This window comes from Oncorhynchus kisutch, linkage group LG3 (genome assembly GCF_002021735.2).
Source record: "Oncorhynchus kisutch isolate 150728-3 linkage group LG3, Okis_V2, whole genome shotgun sequence".
NCBI lineage: Eukaryota > Metazoa > Chordata > Actinopteri > Salmoniformes > Salmonidae > Oncorhynchus > Oncorhynchus kisutch.
In genome coordinates this window covers 31,712,109-31,733,335 of record NC_034176.2, presented here as the reverse complement: position 1 = coordinate 31,733,335, position 21,227 = coordinate 31,712,109, and the positions used below count along the sequence as shown (strand labels likewise).

The 21,227-nt window shown below is 43.8% G+C and overlaps 1 protein-coding gene across 1 annotated transcript; it reads left to right on the top strand.

Annotated features, from left to right (window-relative positions):
• The first annotated feature begins 9 nt into the window (after positions 1 to 9).
• LOC116357018 (transmembrane protein 119-like) lies at positions 10 to 7,898 on the top strand. Its single transcript, XM_031804303.1, has 2 exons — positions 10 to 2,411; positions 5,994 to 7,898. The coding sequence occupies exon 2, from the start codon at positions 6,009 to 6,011 to the stop codon at positions 6,792 to 6,794; it is 786 nt and encodes a 261-aa protein (XP_031660163.1). The 5' UTR covers positions 10 to 2,411; positions 5,994 to 6,008; the 3' UTR covers positions 6,795 to 7,898.
• The last annotated feature ends 13,329 nt before the right edge of the window (positions 7,899 to 21,227 follow it).

The following is a 21,227-nucleotide window of genomic DNA, read 5'->3' as shown; positions in this document are numbered from 1 at the left end:
GTGTTTTCTCGCAGACTTGTTATTCTTTATCAGGAGATTCTTGCTTTCATTATGTGAAACCTATGTATGAAACCATACCCCCCCCATTCCTCATTTGTCAATGTTAAAAAAAAAAAAATGTAAGTCTCCACTTATTGATTTCTTTGGTTTTGTCTGAAATGCTGAGGGAACATTGCAACATCACTGATGGGGTAGATTGACATATGGTTGTATCAGATGATTATTTCAGTCACTGATATTCTTTGTAAAGGAAATGGATGTCTTTCCAGAGGCTCAAGTGATGTAATGTTGATGAGCAAAACACGAGCTTAAATATTGCAAGTACTGTGTAATTGTGCTTGGCAGTGCAGTGTTCTGTAATGTATCACAATATATTACAGAATAACAAGTTAATCATCACGTTCTCATAACATGGTTTGAATTGGGCACATCTATGCCTCTTAAAGTTTGGTGCTTGTGATGAATGTCTGTGTGCAAGGAAACAGTTGCTCAACTCGGTCTCAATATTTGCTGTTGTCGTTTCACTTTACAGATTTCCACTATATTTCCCCCAAGGCCTGGGAGATGTCCAGCTCTTGTTTTACTGCTGCTTCTCTCAAGCAAGGCTGTCTCAAAATGTCTACAGGGAGGTAGCAACCCATAGACCCCAAACCTGTCTGAGCTACCACATCAAACAACGCCCCTTGTAGCCCTCACCAAAGACCTGCCAGAAAACACAACAGTCTCCGTAACCCAGCAAACAATAAGAACTGAAACCTTTGAGACGGGCCATGAGACTGAGATCGCCCACACCACTTTGAGCGGTAAACGAACCCCCATCTCAACAGCCCTGCATCCAACCCCCTACCCTACCACTGCCTTCAACTCCTCCACAGAATGGATGTCAAAATTCTCCAGGACATCCAGTGACTGGTAGGTCTCGGTGCCGGATCACCAATGACGTTGTTCATTGTCAGCACTGTCATCCTGACCAAGCTGAGGGGCAACGGGTACAGACACGGGCCAGCAGCTACAGGGGCAGAGCACAGAGATGGTGTGCAATGGTCCCCACCAGTACTACTGATTGAGGCCAGGGGAGATCCAGACATCCCAAACGAAACGGAACCCTGATGTCCAACAGAGGACGGGGACGACCTCCCTCTCAACAGCTCCATCCCAGACCTTGACAGAGGCTTGTAACACTAGTCAAACTCACAATATATACCACACTAGAGCTTTAAGTCTGTCAACTACATAGCAAATGTTTTGTTTTCTTACAGAAAAAGCATTAACTTTCAGCATTACTCTTGAAATACAAATCTATCACTATGTCCAAGCAAGTGTACACCTGACCTTCCCTGTACTTACTGAACAAAACCTTCAGAAAATAAATCAATAGGGGGATGAAAAAAATATCTGTTGAACTGAGTTGTTCAACCTATGATTTCAAATCTTCTTATGGCAAGGCTGGACCACGAGGTGCTCCAAACAGCCGTGGGCAGAACAAAAGCCCTGCAGCGCCAGCAGGGATGTGAGAACTGAGGTATGTGTTTATAGCAGACCATAAAGTTTATATGTTAGATTTGTATGTGTGATATGATGAAAGACGGGCCCCCTGCCTGTGAGCTGGTCCTGTAGGCCGTGTGGAGACGGGCTGTAATCTGGAGCACGTAATTAGAGGATTCCGTGGGAGGCAGAGAAACCTAGGGACTCGCCCTGTGGAGAACTAAAATACCCACTAACCTTCAAAATGTACAAAGAATAAGTGTTATTTTCCATTTTAGAGAATACTGATTCAACTATGAGTGAAGGTAAGGGGGACGTGTTTTATTTTCATCTTTGATTATAAAGTCCCTCACATATTGCACTGCACTAACATCTACAACACCAGAGCAGAATTTTGTATTTGACCTCATCGCTCAACTTTCAGGATTGCCACATGAACCAGTGAATCAGGGATTGTGAATAATTAGAAGTATATATTAGTAGTGGACAAAGATGTCCCAGTCCCCCTCATATCTCCCATCATATGTAATGTTTAGGAGCAGGCAAGGAAAAAATATTCAGTATGGCAGCCCCTAACTGTCCCCCCTCTCTAGACTGACCAAAGCATCCACCAAAGTATGTGAGCATCCACCAATGTCCCTCTGCAAGGAGAGGAGTATTTGGGGGAGGTAGCAGGAAAATATGGAAATGTAGAGGGATGGACATCTTTCTGCAATCAGCAGGCTTTTGTTTTCTACAATTGGAGAAATAACTTCCAGTATACTTCAAGTTATAGGAGAAGGGTGGAAACTTGGAAGCTCTCTCTTTCTCCCTCAATTTCCTTCTCTGCTCTCTCTCTCTCTCTCTTGCACTCCCTCTCCCCTTCTCTGCTGTTAGGATCCCAGTACCATTCAGTCCAGAGGAGACACCAGCCAGACATACAATCTGTAAGTACTGACCTTTTACATTTTTGTTCAGTTTAATTCATGGTTAGAACATGTATAACAAGTTGTTTTGATTGCTGTAGACTGTACAGTGATGACAAACCTGTCAATTTAAGGTTTAGAGACTGACAGAGAAGGAGATGTTTTCTTTTTGTGGAAATCGCATTTACATGCCTTTTTCGTTTGTCATCTACTAACAGTTGTAGACTTTTAAGGGAAGACATCAGAAAATGTTTTGAAAAGTGTAGCGTTAACATGATAAGCATAAAGTCCCTCATATATATATATATATATATATATATATATCTCAAAGTTCGAGAAGTCAAGACCTGGCGCGAATAGAACCTTTAACGAGATGTTATGGGGCATGTTACAGAGAGCTGGTCTTAATAATTACAGGGGAAAAAGTCACAATCACACAAGTGATTGGTAACCCTAGCGGTCTCCTGGCACAGACCTGCACCTTAGTGACTATTAGCACGCGGAGACAACCTGCACCCTAGAGATTATATATACATCCAACCCTTACACACACACACACAGTCAACTCTGCTGTTCTATTATATACTATGTATTCAACTGCACGACCAAGATACTGCCCACTTTTGACACAGCACATTCAGTATCTATTATGCTATTGTATCTATACTGTATATCATAACGTGTACATAAAAGGATATTACTACGACATTACCTCTTCAATTACTTGTTATTTTGTATTTGACTCGTATTATTGATATTGATTATTGTACTGCAATGGTGATGGAACTGGCACAAAAGCATTTCATTCGCCGCACCTTTTATACCTACTGTGTACATGACCAATACAGTTTTATTTGTGGTTCTTGTAGCTTGTAGGTGACGATGGAGAGAGGAATTCAAGATGATTCTCTTTAGATGGTCTTTCAGTGGAGGGCCTTACAGTGATTATATTCCTGAAGATGTAATTATGGCTGGTTAATACCATGGTCCAGTCAGAGTGCATGTGGCTCTGTAGCCACCCTGACTGCACATGCATGGGTGGGGGAGATCAAGATAACCATCCATTTTAGTATGACTGTGGTTTACAGTACATGCATATTCATGACCACACAATCAGACATGGGCACAGCATTTACAGGAAGGAGTAAGGGAGCAGAGGTTGATTGTAACAAGCGGCTGATTAGAAGCCAGTCATCCTCATGAGTGAGTAGTAATTACACTACATGTATTTCCAGACACAGTGAAGGTGCCGGGTTACAGACTTGAGTTCAGCTCCGTTCTATGCCTTTTTAAACACTTCAATAGTTGATTTTCAAGTCTCTAAATATTCTTATTATAATTTCACCAGAGCTAAAGAGAGAGGCAGAAAGACATTACATTTAGAGAGAGCTTGGACTGCGTGGTGATGTTCAGACTGAATTTGAACTGCATTAGATGCTCGAGACACTTTGATTCTTTGTCTGTAGAGCATACTGTAAGTCCACCCGTTCCTAAGGCAGGCTGAATACAGGCTTCCATATGAGCAGAAATAACCCATCAGATCCTTGCCCGTAACCTGTCGTTAGCCTGCTGCAGCCCAGTGTAAATATAGAGGCTACAGTCACAAGTCTCCCACGCCTCCCTGCTCCCTGTGGCATATACAGCTTCCTCCCCTCTTTGGTGTGGTGGATGGGTGGCCTCCCTTCTCTATGCAAATTAAAACCTCAAACTGACGGACTCCACCCCAAATAAGTAATGACTACAGACAGTTAAAATAGATGTAATACAAGATGTGAAATGGGAGAAATATTGTGGATGTAGTGATTAAACTTAGATTCCGCTTTTGCTGCTGGTGATTCTCTGATCCACCTCTATGCAGACGACACCATTCTATATACTTCTGGCCCTTCTTTGGACACTGTGTTAACAAACCGCCAGACGAGTTTCAATGCCATACAACGCTTCGGTGGCCTCCAACTGCTCTTAAATGCAAGTAAAACTAAATGCATGCTCTTAAACTGATCGCTGGCCGCACCCGCCCGCCCATCTAGCATCACTACTCTGGACGGTTCTGACTTAGAGTATGTGGACAACTACCTAGGTGTCTGGTTAGACTGTAAACTCTCCTTTCAGACTCGCATTAGGCATCTAAAATCAGCTAACTATTTCGCAACAAAGCCTCCTTCACTTATGCTGACAAACATACCCTCGTGAAACTGACCATCCATAGCCTCCAACACTCAGCAAATTGGATGTAGTCTATCACAGTGCCATCCGTTTTGTCAACAAAGCCCCATATACTACCCACCACTGCGACCTGTATGCTCTCTTTGGCTGGCCCTCGCTTCATATTCATCGCCAAACACACTGGCTCCAGGTCAGCTATAAGTCTTTGCTAGGTAAAGTCCCGCCGTATCTCAGCTCACTGGTCACCATAGCAACACCCACCCGTAGCACGCTCTCCAGCAGGTACAGTGCCTTGCGAAAGTATTCGGCCCCCTTGAACTTTGCGACCTTTTGCCACATTTCAGGCTTCAAACATAAAGATATAAAACTGTATTTTTTTGTGAAGAATCAACAACAAGTGGGACACAATCATGAAGTGGAACGACATTTATTGGATATTTCACACCTTTTTAACAAATCAAAAACTGAAAAATTGGGCGTGCAAAATTATTTTTTGAGTTTTATATCTTTATGTTTGAAGCCTGAAATGTGGCAAAAGGTCGCAAAGTTCAAGGGGGCCGAATACTTTCGCAAGGCACTGTACATTTCACTGGTCACCCCCAAAGCCAACTCCTCCATTGGCTGCCTTTCCTTCCAGTTCTCTGCTGCCAATGTCTGGAACGAACTGCAAAAATCACTGAAGCTGGAGACCCATATCTCCCTCACTAGCTTTAAGCATCAGCTTACAGATCATTGCACTCAGTACACAGCCCATCTGTAAATAGCCCACCCAACTACCTTATCCCCATATTGTTATTTATATTTTTGCTCCTTTGCACCCCAGTATTTCTACTTGCACATCATCTTCTGCACATCTGACACCAGTGTTAATGCTAAATTGTAATTATTTCGCCACTATAACCTATTTATTGCCTTACCTCCCTAATCTTACTACACTCGCACACACTGTATATGGATTTTTTCTATTGTGTTATTGACTGTACGTTTGTTTATGTGTAACTCTGTGTTTGTGTCGTACTGCTTTGCTTTATCTTGGCCAGGTCGCAGTTGTAAATGAGAACTTGTTCTCAGCTGGCTGACCTGGTTAAATAAAGGTGAAATAAAAAAGATTAATCTGGTCATTGGGAAAATCCGCAACACCAGGGCTGTTTCTACTTTGTTCTGAGTTATGACACAGAATCCCTCATCACACTGTATCAGACCATTTGATGAATGTTTCTTCATACTAATACTAGAAACCCAACTGCCGCTGCATTCTTAGTTGAGAGGAAAGGAGTTGTGTTGTAGGCCTACAGTAGCTGCTGTAATACAGAGGCAGAAAATGAAAGCATATCTTTAAATCAGCCCAAATATTCATTCATTTGACATCACAACATTTCTAAACCATCTGCAATTTTAATAAATGTTATTTTGAAAGTCTCCCTCTTGTCTTTACAGGATTCTGAAGGAAAGATGAGGCACCACTTGATTCTTCACCTGTCATGCGTGAGTCTGGTTATGCTCTGGGGCCATGGCTGTGCCAGGCATGTGCCAATGGTCTACAGCATTTCCATGGATGGCAGTGGTGATGTAGGGGAGACGGATCTTATATTCCCCGTTGATAGCCCCCACCACCCTGTCTCCCCCACCGTCGATGTGTCCCCCACCGTCGATGTCTCCCCTGTCTCCCCCACCACTACCCTAGCCCCCACCCTGGTCAGCACCATCACCAACACCATCACCACCACCATGATCCGCCTCAAGGACTTTATGGTCACCCGGGTGGTGGACTTCCTCCAGGATAATATGCTGATCATCATCGTGGTCACCTCCCTCCTCATTGTCATGATCTTCATCATCTGCTGTGCCGCTACCATGAGCCAAAAGCGCAAGTTGGAGGCCTACAAACCTCCTGCCAACTCACCCAGCAAGTATATGGACCACACGGCGGAAGGAGTCAAATCCTCCAGTGAGGTCCAGAGTAGGGTGTGCGGTGGGCCTGACTCAGCCAGGAGGGTCCAGATCCAGGGAACCTCCAAGAATCTGCGCACCCCTTCTGCTGCGCTGGTGGGGGAAAAGGTAGGCAAGGAGCCCAAACCGAAGGAGGTCCAGAAAGTGAACGATATAGAGGAGAAGGAGACCCGGAGGGTGGAGCCTAAGCACAAAGGGCAGAAGGCTGAGGAGGTGCAGCCATGCTCCAGCTCCAGCACCAGCCAGCCTATGGTCTGCACCTGCCACCTGAGGAAGGCCAACCACTAAGTATAGGTTGGGGCTCCAACCATGTAAACTAGCAAAAGAAAAGGAGAGAGAAACCTTTTCTTGTGCGGAGGGAACTCCCTGGGTACGTCTGCTGCTGTGTGCCAAACTTTTATGTGGAATCTGACCTTGTGGATACCTTTTAGCATACAGATACTGTACAATTAGGTCTAAAGAGCATACTATCAGGCCTTAAAAACATAAGGAATTTCAGCCCTGACTGTCCTTTTTGATATATCTGATAAATTATTCCTCATATACTTTCCTTGTTGTAGAAAACAGTCATTGTGAAATATGAGATTTGTTCATCAATTGATAGCTTTCAAAGCGCCATGTCAAAACATATACCAAGACAGTGTGTTTAGGATGTTTGCATGTTATTACTGTTGGGAAATTGTACTGCTCAGTTAAGCTTAACTAAAAAGATGTAGATCACACAGAAAAAATTAAGTTATCTTCTGTGAACGAGAGAAAGCCAAGCATGTTTCTGTTTGCTAACTCTATGGCGATAACCTGGCCAGTTGATTTCAACACAGTAAATGATTGATGTGAGAAAATGTATTTTCTTTTAGCAATGGACTCCTTTTTTTTCTCTTACTTCATTAGAAATGTTACAATTCTATACATGTAACATGGGTGCTTTGTGGATTAATATTGAAGAGAATTTGCTCATGCTCTATGGATAGACGGTAGAGCTGCTTTTTTTGTATTACATTATCTATTTTTTCCGAACATCAAAATAACTGTGATTTGCAGGTGGGAGTATGTGGTTACAAAGGTCAGTGCAAGTTTTGATTAAAAATGGACTTACATTACTCAAGTAAATTAAAATCCCCAAATTCTCCTGAGTCCCTTTAAGGATTGTTTTACAGTGACCCTCAGTTCTTCTGTACATTATGGTCATTTTGTTTGCGTATCTCAATAGAGATTTTGTTGATATATTTGTTTTTCTGGAAATTGTAACTGTAAAAGACAGGCAGTGAGTGTGAGATTTCACCATGTTCATTAAGTGTTTCAAAAACATACACAGAACAAAAATCTAAATGCAACCTCTAAAGTATTGGTCCCATGTTTCATGAGCTGAAATAAAAAATCCCTGAAATTTTACATACGCACCAAAAGCTTATTTCTCATGTATTGTACACACGTTTTTCACATCCCTGTTAGTGAGCATTTCTCTTTTGCCAAGCTAATCCATCTACCTGACAGGTGTGGCATATCAAGAATCTTTACACAGGTGCACCTTGTGCTGCGAAAAATAATGGCCACTTTAAAATGTGCAGTTTTGTCGCAATACAATGCCACAGATGTCTCAAGTTTTGAGGGAGCGTGGAATTGGCATGCAGACTGCAGGAATGTCCACCAGAGCTGTTGCCAGATAGTTTAATGTTAATTTCTCTACCATAAGCCACCTCCAACCTTGTTTTAGAGAATTTGGCAATACGTTCAACTGGCCTCACAACCGCAGACTACATGTAACCACGGCAGCCCAGGACCTCCACATCCAGCTTCTTCACCTGGGAATCGTCTGAGGGGAGGTGGAGGGGGAGCTGAGGAGTATTTCTGTCTGTACTAAGGAGTATTTCTGCCCTTTTGTGGAGAAAAGCTCATTCTGATTGGCTGGGCCTGGCTCCTCGGGTGTGTGGGCCTGGCTGCCAAGTGGGTGGGCCTATGCCCTCCAAGGCCCACCCATGGCTGTACCCCTGCCCAGTCATGTGAAATCCATGGATTAAGGCCTAAGTAAGTTATTTCAATTTACTGATTTTCTTATATGAATTAAAGTCAAATATTTTGAGGCATTCTGCATGTACATTAAATACAACTTTGGAGCTCCTCATTTTAATTTATTTCTACCCAAGAATATGTTTGAAGAAAAGCTGTCTGGTTTATGTCTGTTCTCAAATTTCAAAAAGAAAATGGACAATTATAGTGACCTGCACATCACTGCATGTACTTTGTCTGCATTGACAGATGTGCCTACAGTTGTATGTTCATATTATATATACTCTAAATATTTCAGCAACAAACTTTGAAATACTCTGTCCACTCACACATTACATGGGAAATGTGTCCGTAGTGTCACCTGCATATCCACATTGGTGATTTGCCAGTTCAAGCAGGCTGGCACCACCATGTAATGTCATGCCCAAACACAAAGCCAGTGAAAGGGACCAGAGCCTCGATCTCCTGCCCCCTAGCTTCCTTACAAGATTCAATTAATATTTCAACAGCTGTCAATCCAACAACATTATATACTTTGCATTGAAATGGAACATGAGTGTATTTGAATACAAGACACTGATTTGTGTACACAAGCTCATATCATGTCAGATCACTTTTACTGTATATGATTTTGTGCCAGGGATTCTTAAAGGCAAATGCTGCCCTCCTGTGAATGTTTTAAGTATTGTAAGCACCGGCTGTTTACATTGCCAGACAGAACATAGTTAAAACAGAGAAAGGATCGATTTCCATCTTTATTTGAACAGAACATAGTTAAAACAGAGAAAGGATCGATTTCCATCTTTATTTGAACAGAACATAGTTAAAACAGAGAGAGGATCGATTTCCATCTTTATTTGAACAGAACATAGTTAAAACAGAGAAAGGATCGATTTCCATCTTTATTTGAACAGAACATAGTTAAAACAGAGAAAGGATCGATTTCCATCTTTATTTGAACAGAACATAGTTAAAACAGAGAAAGAATCGATTACCATCTTAAACGTTTGTGATTTAATGATCATAAAATATCCTACCACAGAAAGGGGGTGAATGATTGACAAATACCTATTTGTTTTCAAAGTGAAAAATGGAAGTTTGATCCCAGTTATTCAGAGCCATTTTACCAAAGAGCCAAATATCAAAGATATCTACCTTGTAGAGCCTGAAATATGAGCCCCAAGGGAGCCTCGCACCAGGGTCAGATTCCCTCTTTTTCAACAAGGTGCTAAATAATCCTGCAATATATTACTCCTGCACTCTCAATCTTTCTACCGGGAGTACGGAAGGCACACAGCCGCGTCACGGTCTGGCGAGGCTTCATTTAGTGCAGCTTCTCAGAGTGGCAGGACGTTGGAGGATGTCCTATGACCTGGATGTTAGTCGTAAAGAGGACGCTACCTGAGGGAGGTCTGGTTCTACCTCTCTTATGTGATGAGACTTCAGTGTTGTTTCTCTGCCCTTGAAAATGAATACATTTTGGAGGATGAAGAGGATAACAAAAACAGGTAATAGAGCATCTTAAAGGCATCGTCAAACTTTGATGGGCGGCTGCTTGAAATTCTCAACGACGGTGGTTTCTGGAGAGCCAGTCACACAATGGATCGACCATAGACGTCTTGGCTGGCCAACTTATTGGGAAGAGCGGATGAAACAGAGCCCTGGAAGAATGGTACACAATGGTTTATTGAGTACGGTAGTAGTTACAGGTTGTGTACAGGTTTGGCCCTGTCTGGGGGTGTCATCGGATGGGGCCACAGTGTCTCCTGACCCCTCCTGTCTCAGCCTCCAGTATTTAGGCTGCAGTAGTTTGTGTCGGGGGGCTAGGGTCAGTTTGTTATATCTGGAGTACTTCTCCTGTCCTATCTGGTGTCCTGTGTGAATTTAAGTATGCTCTCTCTAATTCTCTCTTTCTTTCTCTCTCTCGGAGGACCTGAGCCCTAGGACCATGCCTCAGGACTACCGGGCATGATGACTCCTTGCTGTCCCCAGTCCACCTGGCCGTGCTGCTGCTCCAGTTTCAACTGTTCTGCCTGTGATTATTATTTGACCATGCTGGTCATTTATGAACACTTGAACATCTTCTGTTATAATCTCCACCCGGCACAGCCAGAAGAGGACTGGCCACCCACAGCCTGGTTTCTTCCTAGGTTTTGGCCTTTCTTGGGAGTTTTTCCTAGCCACTGTGCTTCTACACCTGCATTGCTTGCTGTTTGGGGTTTTAGTCTGGGTTTCTGTACAGCACTTTGAGATAGCAGCTGATGTACGAAGGGCTATATAAATACATTTGATTTGATTTTGTGTATCTGAATTTAAGACTATTTCTTAGAGATTTACAATGACGATGGTCACGCTGACAAATGTGACAATAGCGCATGTTCTTTACTTTGCTTTTGTTTAAATCAGGTCGTTGAACACATTCTCTTTTACCATAACCTTATTTGGCTTTTACTATATCAACACGGTCTTATCTTTAAAAAAATCCAAGCTTCATATGACTGGAATGACAGCTCGGAATAATCTGTGACTCCCCTTCCTTATAATTATATCTGCCTCTGAAATTGCCTTAGGCTATGTCTCAGTAACACACAGTTGTCTTTGTTATTAAATGCAGTGCATGCTGCTGTAGTTTTTATATTTTAGATTGCAGCTGGTGCTTGTCTCCACATTGCCTTGTCCTTTTTCCTCCCTCTCCTTCTCTTCCCCCACTCCTCCTGAGCCATGCCATGGCGCCTCTATGGTCTCATACTGCTGTGTGCGTCTCCCCTGGCCTGCCTTGTGACACCCCCCTGCCCCGAGGGCTGGTGCTGTCCTTGCCCAGGGCTGGTGGTCTTCTTTGATTCCCTGGGCCTGATGTCCCTGCCCATCTCCATCTCTCTCACCACATCTGTCGTCTCTGTGGCCTGGAACCAGCTCTGTATTGTGGACCACCTACGCTGGGCCCTCTCTGGGCTGCAGGAGCTCCGCCTCAACCACAGGATGAGTGTGACATCCTGTACCAGTGGCTACTTAATGGAAGGCTAAAGATAGCCACTGACCTGATGTATGCTGAGCCAGCACATCTCACACATTGCATGCTCCTCACCTTATCTGTCATGTCTATCTGTCCACGGGTCCTGAAGCCTAATGAGAAATTTCTCACCTCAGCTTCACCACAAAGCCAGAGACAGAGCTGGATACCTACACAGTGGAAACCACACTGCCTATGTAACAGTATAGCTTCCGTCCCTCTCCTCGCCCCGAACCAGGGACCCTCTGCACACATCGACAACAGCCACCCTCGAAGCATCGTTATCCATCACTCCACAAAAGCTGTGGCCCTTGCAGAGCAAGGGGAACAACTACTTCAAGATCTCAGAGCGAGTGACGTCATCGATTGAAACGCTATCAGCGCACACCCCGCTAACTAGCTAGCCATTTCACATCGGTTACACCTATACTCATACATCACTCCCTATACACATACATCACTCCCTATACTCATACATCAAAACCAGGGATTTTGTAAATCTCTCTGCTTCATGAAAGCAAGCGTCGAAGGGAATCTTCAATGTAAAGAGCCTCATTCAACCACCATACCTTCACAAAGATGCCCCTCAATCTCGCTTTCTATCTGACCAATACATATTATAGGACCTAAGCTATGAAGAGTGCTTTTTTTCTGAATTCACCACCATCTGTAGCCCCACTTAAGAAGCCTTATACCACTTTTTTACCCATTAAGGAGCCCAGGTTGTTACAGGCCAATACTCCCCTGGTAACTCAAGCGCTGTAGAGTCAAAAAGTTTCACAAACCAGGGTGGCTCCTCACCTTCACCTTCACCCACTCCCAGAACCCTCACTCTGCATGGCTCCTCATCAGTCATAGGCCTGTTGGCTGTGTTGTGTGTGCTGGTGTGTCTCCTCATGCCAGCAGTGCTGCTAGTCCTGAAAAATATACTTGCCCATTACCAAAGCGTGGCCCCACCTCCGCAATCATGAGAGCAAAATATACTAAAAACCTTTTGTTTATCAGATTGTTTTAACTGGTACTGTAACACACAACTCAATGGCCTTTAGGTTTCAGTGTCTGTCCTGAGACGGGAAGGTTGGGAGTTTAATTCCCAGCCAAGTCATACCAAAGATTGTAATGGGATTGGTGCATCTCTGCTTGACACTCAGCATTAAGGAGATAGATTTAATGCTAAGGCCCTGCGATAGACTAGCGTCCTGTCCGGGGGGTGTACTTGTACATCAACCTACCTCATAGGCTCCTGCTCCTATGAGCCATTCCGACTCGCACAAACCGAGGCTCGTGCATGGCTAAATACTTACTGTAAGGGATTTACAAAATATCAACAGTATAGACAACTTTTCCCCCTGAGCGACGAAGAAGAAATCAAATCAAATTGTATTTGTCACATACACATGGTTAGCAGATGTTAATGTGAGTGTAGCGAAATGCTTGTGCTTCTAGTTCCGACAATGCAGTAATAACCAACAAGTAATCTAACTAACAATTCCAAAACTACTGTCTTATACACACAAGTGTAGGGGGATAAAGAATATGTACATAAAGATATATGAATGAGTGATGGTACAGAGCGGCATAGGCAAGATACAGTAGATGGTATCGAGTACAGTATATACATATGAGATGAGTATGTAAACAAAGTGGCATAGTTAAAGTGGCTAGTGATACATGTATTACATAAAGATGCAGTAGATGATATAGAGTACAGTATGTACGTATACATATTAGATGAATAATGTAGGGTATGTAAACATTATATTAGGTAGCATTGTTTAAAGTGGCTAGTGATATATTTTACATCATTTCCAATCAATTCCCATTATTAAAGTGGCTGGAGTTGAGTCAGTGTGTTGGCAGGAGCCACTCAATGTTAGTGGTGGCTGTTTAACAGTCTGATGGCCTTGAGATAGAAGCTGTTTTTCAGTCTCTCGGTCCCAGCTTTGATGCACCTGTACTGACCTCGCCTTCTGGATGATAGCGGGGTGAACAGGCAGTGGCTCGGGTGGTTGTTGTCCTTGATGATCTTTATGGCCTTCCTGTAACATCGGGTGGTGTAGGTGTCCTGGAGGGCAGGTAGTTTGCCCCCGGTGATGCGTTGTGCAGACCTCACTACCCTCTGGAGAGCCTTACGGTTATGGGCGGAGCAGTTGCCGTACCAGGCGGTGATACAGCCCGCCAGGATGCTCTTGATTGTGCATCTGTAGAAGTTTGTGAGTGCTTTTGGTGACAAGCCGAATTTCTTCAGCCTCCTGAGGTTGAAGAGGCGCTGCCGCGCCTTCTTCACGATGCTGTCTGTGTGGGTGGACCAATTCAGTTTGTCTGTGATGTGTATGCCGAGGAACTTAAAACTTGCTACCCTCTCCACTATTGTTCCATCGATGTGGATAGGGGGGTGTTCCCTCTGCTGTTTCCTGAAGTCCACAATCATCTCCTTAGTTTTGTTGACGTTGAGTGTGAGGTTATTTTCCTGACACCACACTCCGAGGGCCCTCACCTCCTCCCAGTAGGCCGTCTCGTTGTTGTTGGTAATCAAGCATACCACTGTTGTGTCGTCCGCAAACTTGATGATTGATTTAGAGGCGTGTGTGGCCACGCAGTCGTGGGTGAACAGGCTCAGAACGCACCCTTGTGGGGCCCCAGTGTTGAGGATCAGCGGGGTGGAGATGTTGTTGCCTACCCTCACCACCTGGGGGCGGCCCGTCAGGAAGTCCAGTACCCAGTTGCATAGGGCGGGGTCGAGACCCAGGGTCTCGAACTTGATGATGAGCTTGGAGGGTACTATGGTGTTAAATTCCGAGCTGTAGTCGATGAACAGCATTCTCACATAGGTATTCCTCTTGTCCAGATGGGTTAGGGCAGTGTGCAGTGTGGTTGAGATAGGGATTGATTGAATATGTCCGTAAACACACCAGCCAGCAGGTCTGGGGATGCCGTCTGGGCCTGCAGCCTTGCGAGGGTTAACACGTTTAACTGTTTTACTCACCTCGGCTGCAGTGAAGGAGAGGCTGCATGTTTTGGTTGCAGGCCTTGTCAGTGGCACTGTATTGTCCTCAAAGCGGGCAAAAAAGTTATTTAGTCTGCCTGGGAGCAAGACATCCTGGTCCGTGACGGGGCTGGTTTTCTTTTTGTAATCCGTGATTGACTGTAGACCCTGCCACATACCTCTTGTGCCTGAGCCGTTGAATTGAGATTCTACTTTGTCTCTATACTGACGCTTAGCTTGTTTGATTGCCTTGCGGAGGGAATAGCTACACTGTTTGTATTCGGTCATGTTTCCGGTCACCTTGCCCTGATTAAAAGCAGTGGTTCGTGCTTTCAGTTTCACGCGAATGCTGCCATCAATCCACGGTTTCTGGTTTGGGAATGTTTTAATCGTTGCTATGGGAACGACATCTTCAACGCACGTTCTAATGAACTCGCACACCGAATCAGCGTATTCGTCAATGTTGTTGTCTGACGCAATACGAAACATATCCCAGTCCACGTGATGGAAGCAGTCTTGGAGTGTGGAATCAGATTGGTCGGACCAGCGTTGGACAGACCTCAGCGTGGGAGCTTCTTGTTTTAGTTTCTGTCTGTAGGCAGGGATCAACAAAATGGAGTCGTGCTTTTCCGAAAGGAGGGCGGGGCAGGGCCTTATATGCATCGCGGCAGTTAGAATAGCAATGATCCAAGGTTTTGCCAGCCCTGTTTGCGCAATCGATATGCTGATGCAATTTAGGGAGTCTTGTTTTAAGATTAGCATTGTTAAAATCCCCAGCTACAATGAATGCAGCTTCAGGATGTGTGGATTCCAGTTTGCAAAGAGTCAAATAAAGTTAGTTCAGACCCATCGATGTGTCTGCTTGGGGAGGAATATATACGGCTGTGATTATAATCGAAGAGAATTCCCTTGGTAGATAATGCGGTCGACATTTGATTGTGAGGAATTCTAAATCAGGTGAACAGAAGGACTTGAGTTCCTGTATATTGTTGTGGCCACACCACGTCTCGTTAGCCATAAGGCATACGCCCCCGCCCCTCTTCTTACCAGAAAGATGTTTGTTTCTGTCAGCACGATGCGTGGAGAAACCAGCTGGCTGCACCGACTCCGATAGCGTCTCTCCAGTGAGCCATGTTTCTGTGAAGCAAAGAAGGTTACAGTGTCTGATGTCCCTCTGGAATGCTACCCTTGCTCGGATTTCATCAACCTTGCTGTCAAGAGACTGGATATTGGCGAGAAGTATACTGGGGAGTGGTGCACGATGTGCCCGTCTCCGGAGTCTGACCAGAAGACCGCTTCGTTTCCCTCTTTTACGAAGTCGTTTTTTTGGGTCGCCGGCTGGGATCCATTCCGTTGTCCTGGGTGAAAGGCAGAACGCAGGATCCGCTTCGCGAAAGTCATATTCTTGGTCGTACTGATGGTGAGTTGACGCTGCTCTTATGTTCAGTAGTTCTTCTCGACTGTATGTAATGAAACCTAAGATGACCTGGGGTACTAATGTAAGAAATAACACGTAAAAAAAACTGCATAGTTTCCTAGGAACGCGAAGCGAGGCGGCCATCTCTGTCGGCGCCGGAACATACACTAACATATACCAGTATTTATATTTGTATTCAATTTGTGCAATGGCATTATTATCAGCAGTGCAATTGCTAAAATGTAACTGTACCTCAGTTGTCTAGTTGTGTGTAACTTCCCACAGGGACCATGATCCTGTCTCTATACAACCAGCGAGCCAACTAAACAAAAAACTTGAATGCCAAAGATACAATTAACATAATTAAATAATTTGATAAATGTCCACTTCTCATCTATTAATTGATAAGATTTAAAATGCCTTTGTTGGCAGTTGAAAAAACAAAATATGAATGATTTATTCCATCTGGTTCAACATTTAGGAGTATCATTCGAGAATCGCTATTCATAGGCCTATTAAACTACCAACAAACACATCAATCTTAAACATCTGCCACAAAAACATAAAACAGTACAAACTCGAGAAAAACCCAGCAGCGCTGCAGTTCTTTCCACACTCAAACTGGTGTGCCTTCAGAGCTTTTTGTTTGATGCATGCCACGTCTGAGCAGGTGAATGTGGCTATAATCTTGAAGCCTAGTCAAGAGATGATGGGACACGACCCAGAAGTATGACGTAGGAATGTGTCACTTTCATAGGGTATTATTATTATGGTTTGAAGTAGCCTATTGGGCATATTGCCGCGTTCAAGTCAACTTGGAACTCGGAAACTCAGAAATGTTCGGCTTGGAATCTCAGGCGTGGAAGATCTGGCATGCATCAGCAACACCTGGGCAGAGGATCACAACCATGATGTGGTTCTATTTCAATTACTTGTTCGGTCTCTCACTATGGGTAATGCCTGGTAGAGGGTGGAGTCTAGGAAGATCCAATCACACAACGTCTGCCATAGACAGACAGGGGCAATGGCCAAAAGTGGACCACTCCACTTCCCATATAATGGGCCATAGTCCGCTCATATCTTCACTTCCTTCATCTTCCTCACGGATTCGATTAAGATCCTCTACTGTCCTCAGCATCAACTTGGACACCCATTCAAATGAGTGGATTCGGCTCAGTCGCAAAGTGGTAGGCCACACAAGCTCACAGAACGGGAATGCTGAGTGCTGAAAAATCATCTGTCCTCGGTTGCAGCACTCACTACCGAGTTCCAAACTGCCTCTGGAAGCAACGTCAGCACAATAACTGTTTGTCGGGAGCTTCATGAAATTGGATTCCATGGCAAAGCAGCTGTACACAAGCCTAAGATCACCATGCACAATGCCAAGCGTTGGTGTAAAGTAGTGTAAAGATCGCTGCCATTGTACTCTGGAGCAGTGGAAACGCATTCTCTGGAGTGATGAATCACACTTCACCATCTGGCAGTCTGACGGACGAATCTGGGTTTGGCGGATGCCAGGAGGACGCTACCTGCCCCAATGCATAGTGCCAACTGTAAAGTTAGGTGGAGGAGGAATAATGGTCTGGGGCAGTTTTTCATGGTTGGGGCAAGGCCCCTTAGTTCCAGTGAAGGGAAATCTTAACGCTACAATGACATTCTGTGCTTCCAACTTTGTAGCAACAGTTTGGGGAAGGTCCTTTCCAATTTCAGCATGACAATGCCCCCATGCACAAAGCGAGGTCCATACAAAAATTGTTTGTCGAGATCAGTGTGGAAGAATTTGACTGGCCTGCACATAGCCCTGACCTCAACCCCATCGAAAATCTTTGGGATTAATTGGAATGCCGACTGCGAGCCAAGCCTAAACTAAGCTCTTGTGGCTGAATGGAAGCAAGTCCCCGCAGCAATGTTCCAACACCTAGTGGAAAGCCTTCCCAGAATAGTGGAGGATGTTATAGCAGCTAAGGGGGGACCAACTTCATATAAATACCCATGATTTTGGAATGAGATGTTCGACAAGCAGGTGTCCACATGTTGGAGAGGTGCTGGAGATGATAAACATTTTTTTGAATGACCATTTAAGCACACGGTCTTGAGGCTCACCCTCTACAGAGTGGATTTCCCCCCTCCCAGAACATCAACCTCCTAAAACGAGCACGGCAACAAGGGAATCCTGGAGGAGAGGAATACCTCCAGTGTGGAGCACATCCTAGGAGGTACGAGCCAGAGTTTATCCTACTAAGATCCACTAGGCTCGTATAACCTTCTCAGGCTGGTCACTAGTTCTCCATCCACTTGGTTAAATATCCTGTAGTATCAATTCCACTCTATCCTACGGTAGAGGGTTTTTGACTGCACTAACAACCCGCAACCACTAGGGTGTTTTTGCTCCCTTCATCTAACAGATGGACTCCAAGACTGTCAGATGCAGCAGGCACTATTCACCTGTTACGCTAAGTTTTAGCGAAAGCCACTGTTGGGCCCCTTGCTGTTACATTGCAGAACCTTCAATGTTATGTCATAATTATGTAAAATTCTGGCAAATTAACGAACCAGGTGGCCCAAACTGTTGCATATACCCTGACATTGCTTGCACTGAATGCAAGAGAAGTGACACAATTTCCAGAGTTAATATTGCCTGCTGACATGCATTTATTTTAACTAAATATGCAGGTTTAAAAAATATACATCTGTGTATTGATTTTAAGAAAGGCATTGATTTTTATGGTTAGGTACATTTGTGCAACGAATGTGCTTTTTTCACGAATGCGCTTTTGTTTAATCCTCACCCGTTTGGCGAAGTTGAATTAGGCTGTGATTCAATGATAAATTAACAGGCACCGCATTGATTATATGCAACGCAGGACAAGCCAGTTAACTACACATGGTTGATGATATTACTAGGTTAACTAGTGATTATGTGAAGATTGATTGTTTTTTATAAGATAAGTTTAATGCTAACTAGCAATTTACCTTGGCTCATTGCAGCCACAAGGTCCTTTTGACGCTGCACTCGCGTAACAGGTGATCAGCCTGCCATGCAGTTTCCTTATGGACTGCAATGTAATCGGCCATAATCGGGGTCCAAGAAGGCTGATTACCGATTGTTATGGAAACTTGCATTAAACATCCGACCTCTACTCTGGAAAGACCTGAAAATAGCTGTGCAGAGACGCTGCCCATCCAACCTGACAGAGCTTGAGAGGATCTGCAGAGAATAAATGGGAGAAACTCCCCAAATACAGGTGTGCCAAGCTTGTAGCGTCATACCCAAGAAGACACAAGGCTGTAATCGCTGCCAAAGGTTCAGCAAAGTACTGAGTAAAGGGTCTGAATACTAATGTAAATGTGATAGTTTTTTATTTGTAATATATTTGCAAAAATGTCTAAACCTGCTTTTGCTTTGTCATTATAGAGTATTATGTGTAGATTGATGAAGGGAAAAAAAACTATTTAATCCATTTTAGAATAAGGCTGTAACGTAATTTTTTTGGGGGAAAGTCAAAGGATCTGAATACTTTCCGAATGCAGTGTATGTATAGCATTCCTGTAAGACGAAAAAATAAAGGCATGGCATGTTGCACAAGCCCTGCACTTCTAAAATGGCTGTGTTCCTATAGGAATTTGAACATGTTTAGAGCGTCACCATTTCGGAATGGTAGTTGGTGACAAATCTCTTATTCCTAAACATTTGTTTGGCTTTTCTTTGCCTGCTGTTGCTGACTCTGTAATAGTCACGTTGCATGCGGCATAATGCATCAGTGTTATACTGTATATCTTAAACTGATTTGCTGACATGCAAAACATTTTGGGACTGTATCAACAGCGGACTAATGAAACAAATACCAAAAGATAGTTTTTGAGTGGAATTTTCTTTAAGTTAGCAATACCTATCTAGGCATTATAAGATCTGATCTGCATCAGCAACGCCTGGGCAGAGGAACACGCCCAATAATTTCAGAGCATATATGAACAAATAGATATAAATATCCCACAATGATGAATTTACTCGCATGATATCGGTGATGAACTGCATAACAGTGCAATAGGCTACTTCTTATGTGCTTCCCATTGCACAGAATGCACAGGGAAACATACTATATTTTCCCCAAACCCCAATGTACAATCATGGTGAAAGCTCATCATGACATCGGTCATTAAAATTGCTTAATTGCCTACTGTAAATCTGGCTTTATTTAATTGCAGGGAGATTCAGTATCGGCTCTTTTCAAGAAGAATTTTAGCAAATGCAATAGATAGTGGTTATAGCAATTTTTGTCCAAATAAAATACAATTGTTATTAGGTTGTCGTCTTCTTGCCATGTAGCTCGGTACCAGATAGCCTCTTAGAATCAGAGATTGAAATATTTACACACACCTCTAACATGTAGGCTCAGCATTCCCGAACAGTCCCATTACAAGTCAGAATGTTGAACAAACTTAATTTAAATTTACTTGACCTTTTGTCCGCCAATTTTGTCCCTATGTCGGATCTAATCTGATACAAAATATCCACAGAGAAGTGTTATCAACCCGACCTTCAGTACGCTGGTCTGTATATCGTTTCTATTTCAATACTTTGTGCTATTCGCACAAATAGTGGACCACTTCCCATAAATGTGCTTCGGTCCACATATTTGGTTATTATTTACATACTGTGCATCACGTGCAATGCATCAAGAGATCTAAAATATAGGAGACAGAACCTACCAGCGCCCTAAAAAGTAGGGTAAACAACACCTTCTTGTGGAAACCCTGTCTCCACATCCTACCACCAAAAGGACCAACAGCAGGTATGCCTACAACTGGTAAAGTGTAAATATAATTTAATTCAACCTTCTGGTTTGTGTCTTCTTAAGGGTGACTTCGGTAATGGTAACAGTCTGATATTTTGGAAAGGTACCAGATTACATGACGTTTTGAATTTTGCATAGAATCTGGGGGTGTGTTCACTTGCCAGGCTCTACCTTGGACAACAGTGAACAACTGCAGCCCGCAATTCACGGTGTTCCTGCATTCCTGCATCTGCAGGAACCTCCCCCCCTCGAGCATCCCATTGGTTCCTGCATGAACGCCCCCCCCGAGCACATCTTCATGCTTGTATGACACTTTTGAATGTGGGTCAAAAGGGAAATAAAAGTATTATCTGAGTTTTTTCACCGGTAGACAGTGTCCTTCGATCCCGTCTGCTGAACACCTGCCCTCACCGTTGTTAACAGAACTGCGGGAAAAACAGTGCCCGACAGGTGGGGGCGAAGGACACTGTCTACTGCTAGCACAGTAGGCGGGAGTGACACTATG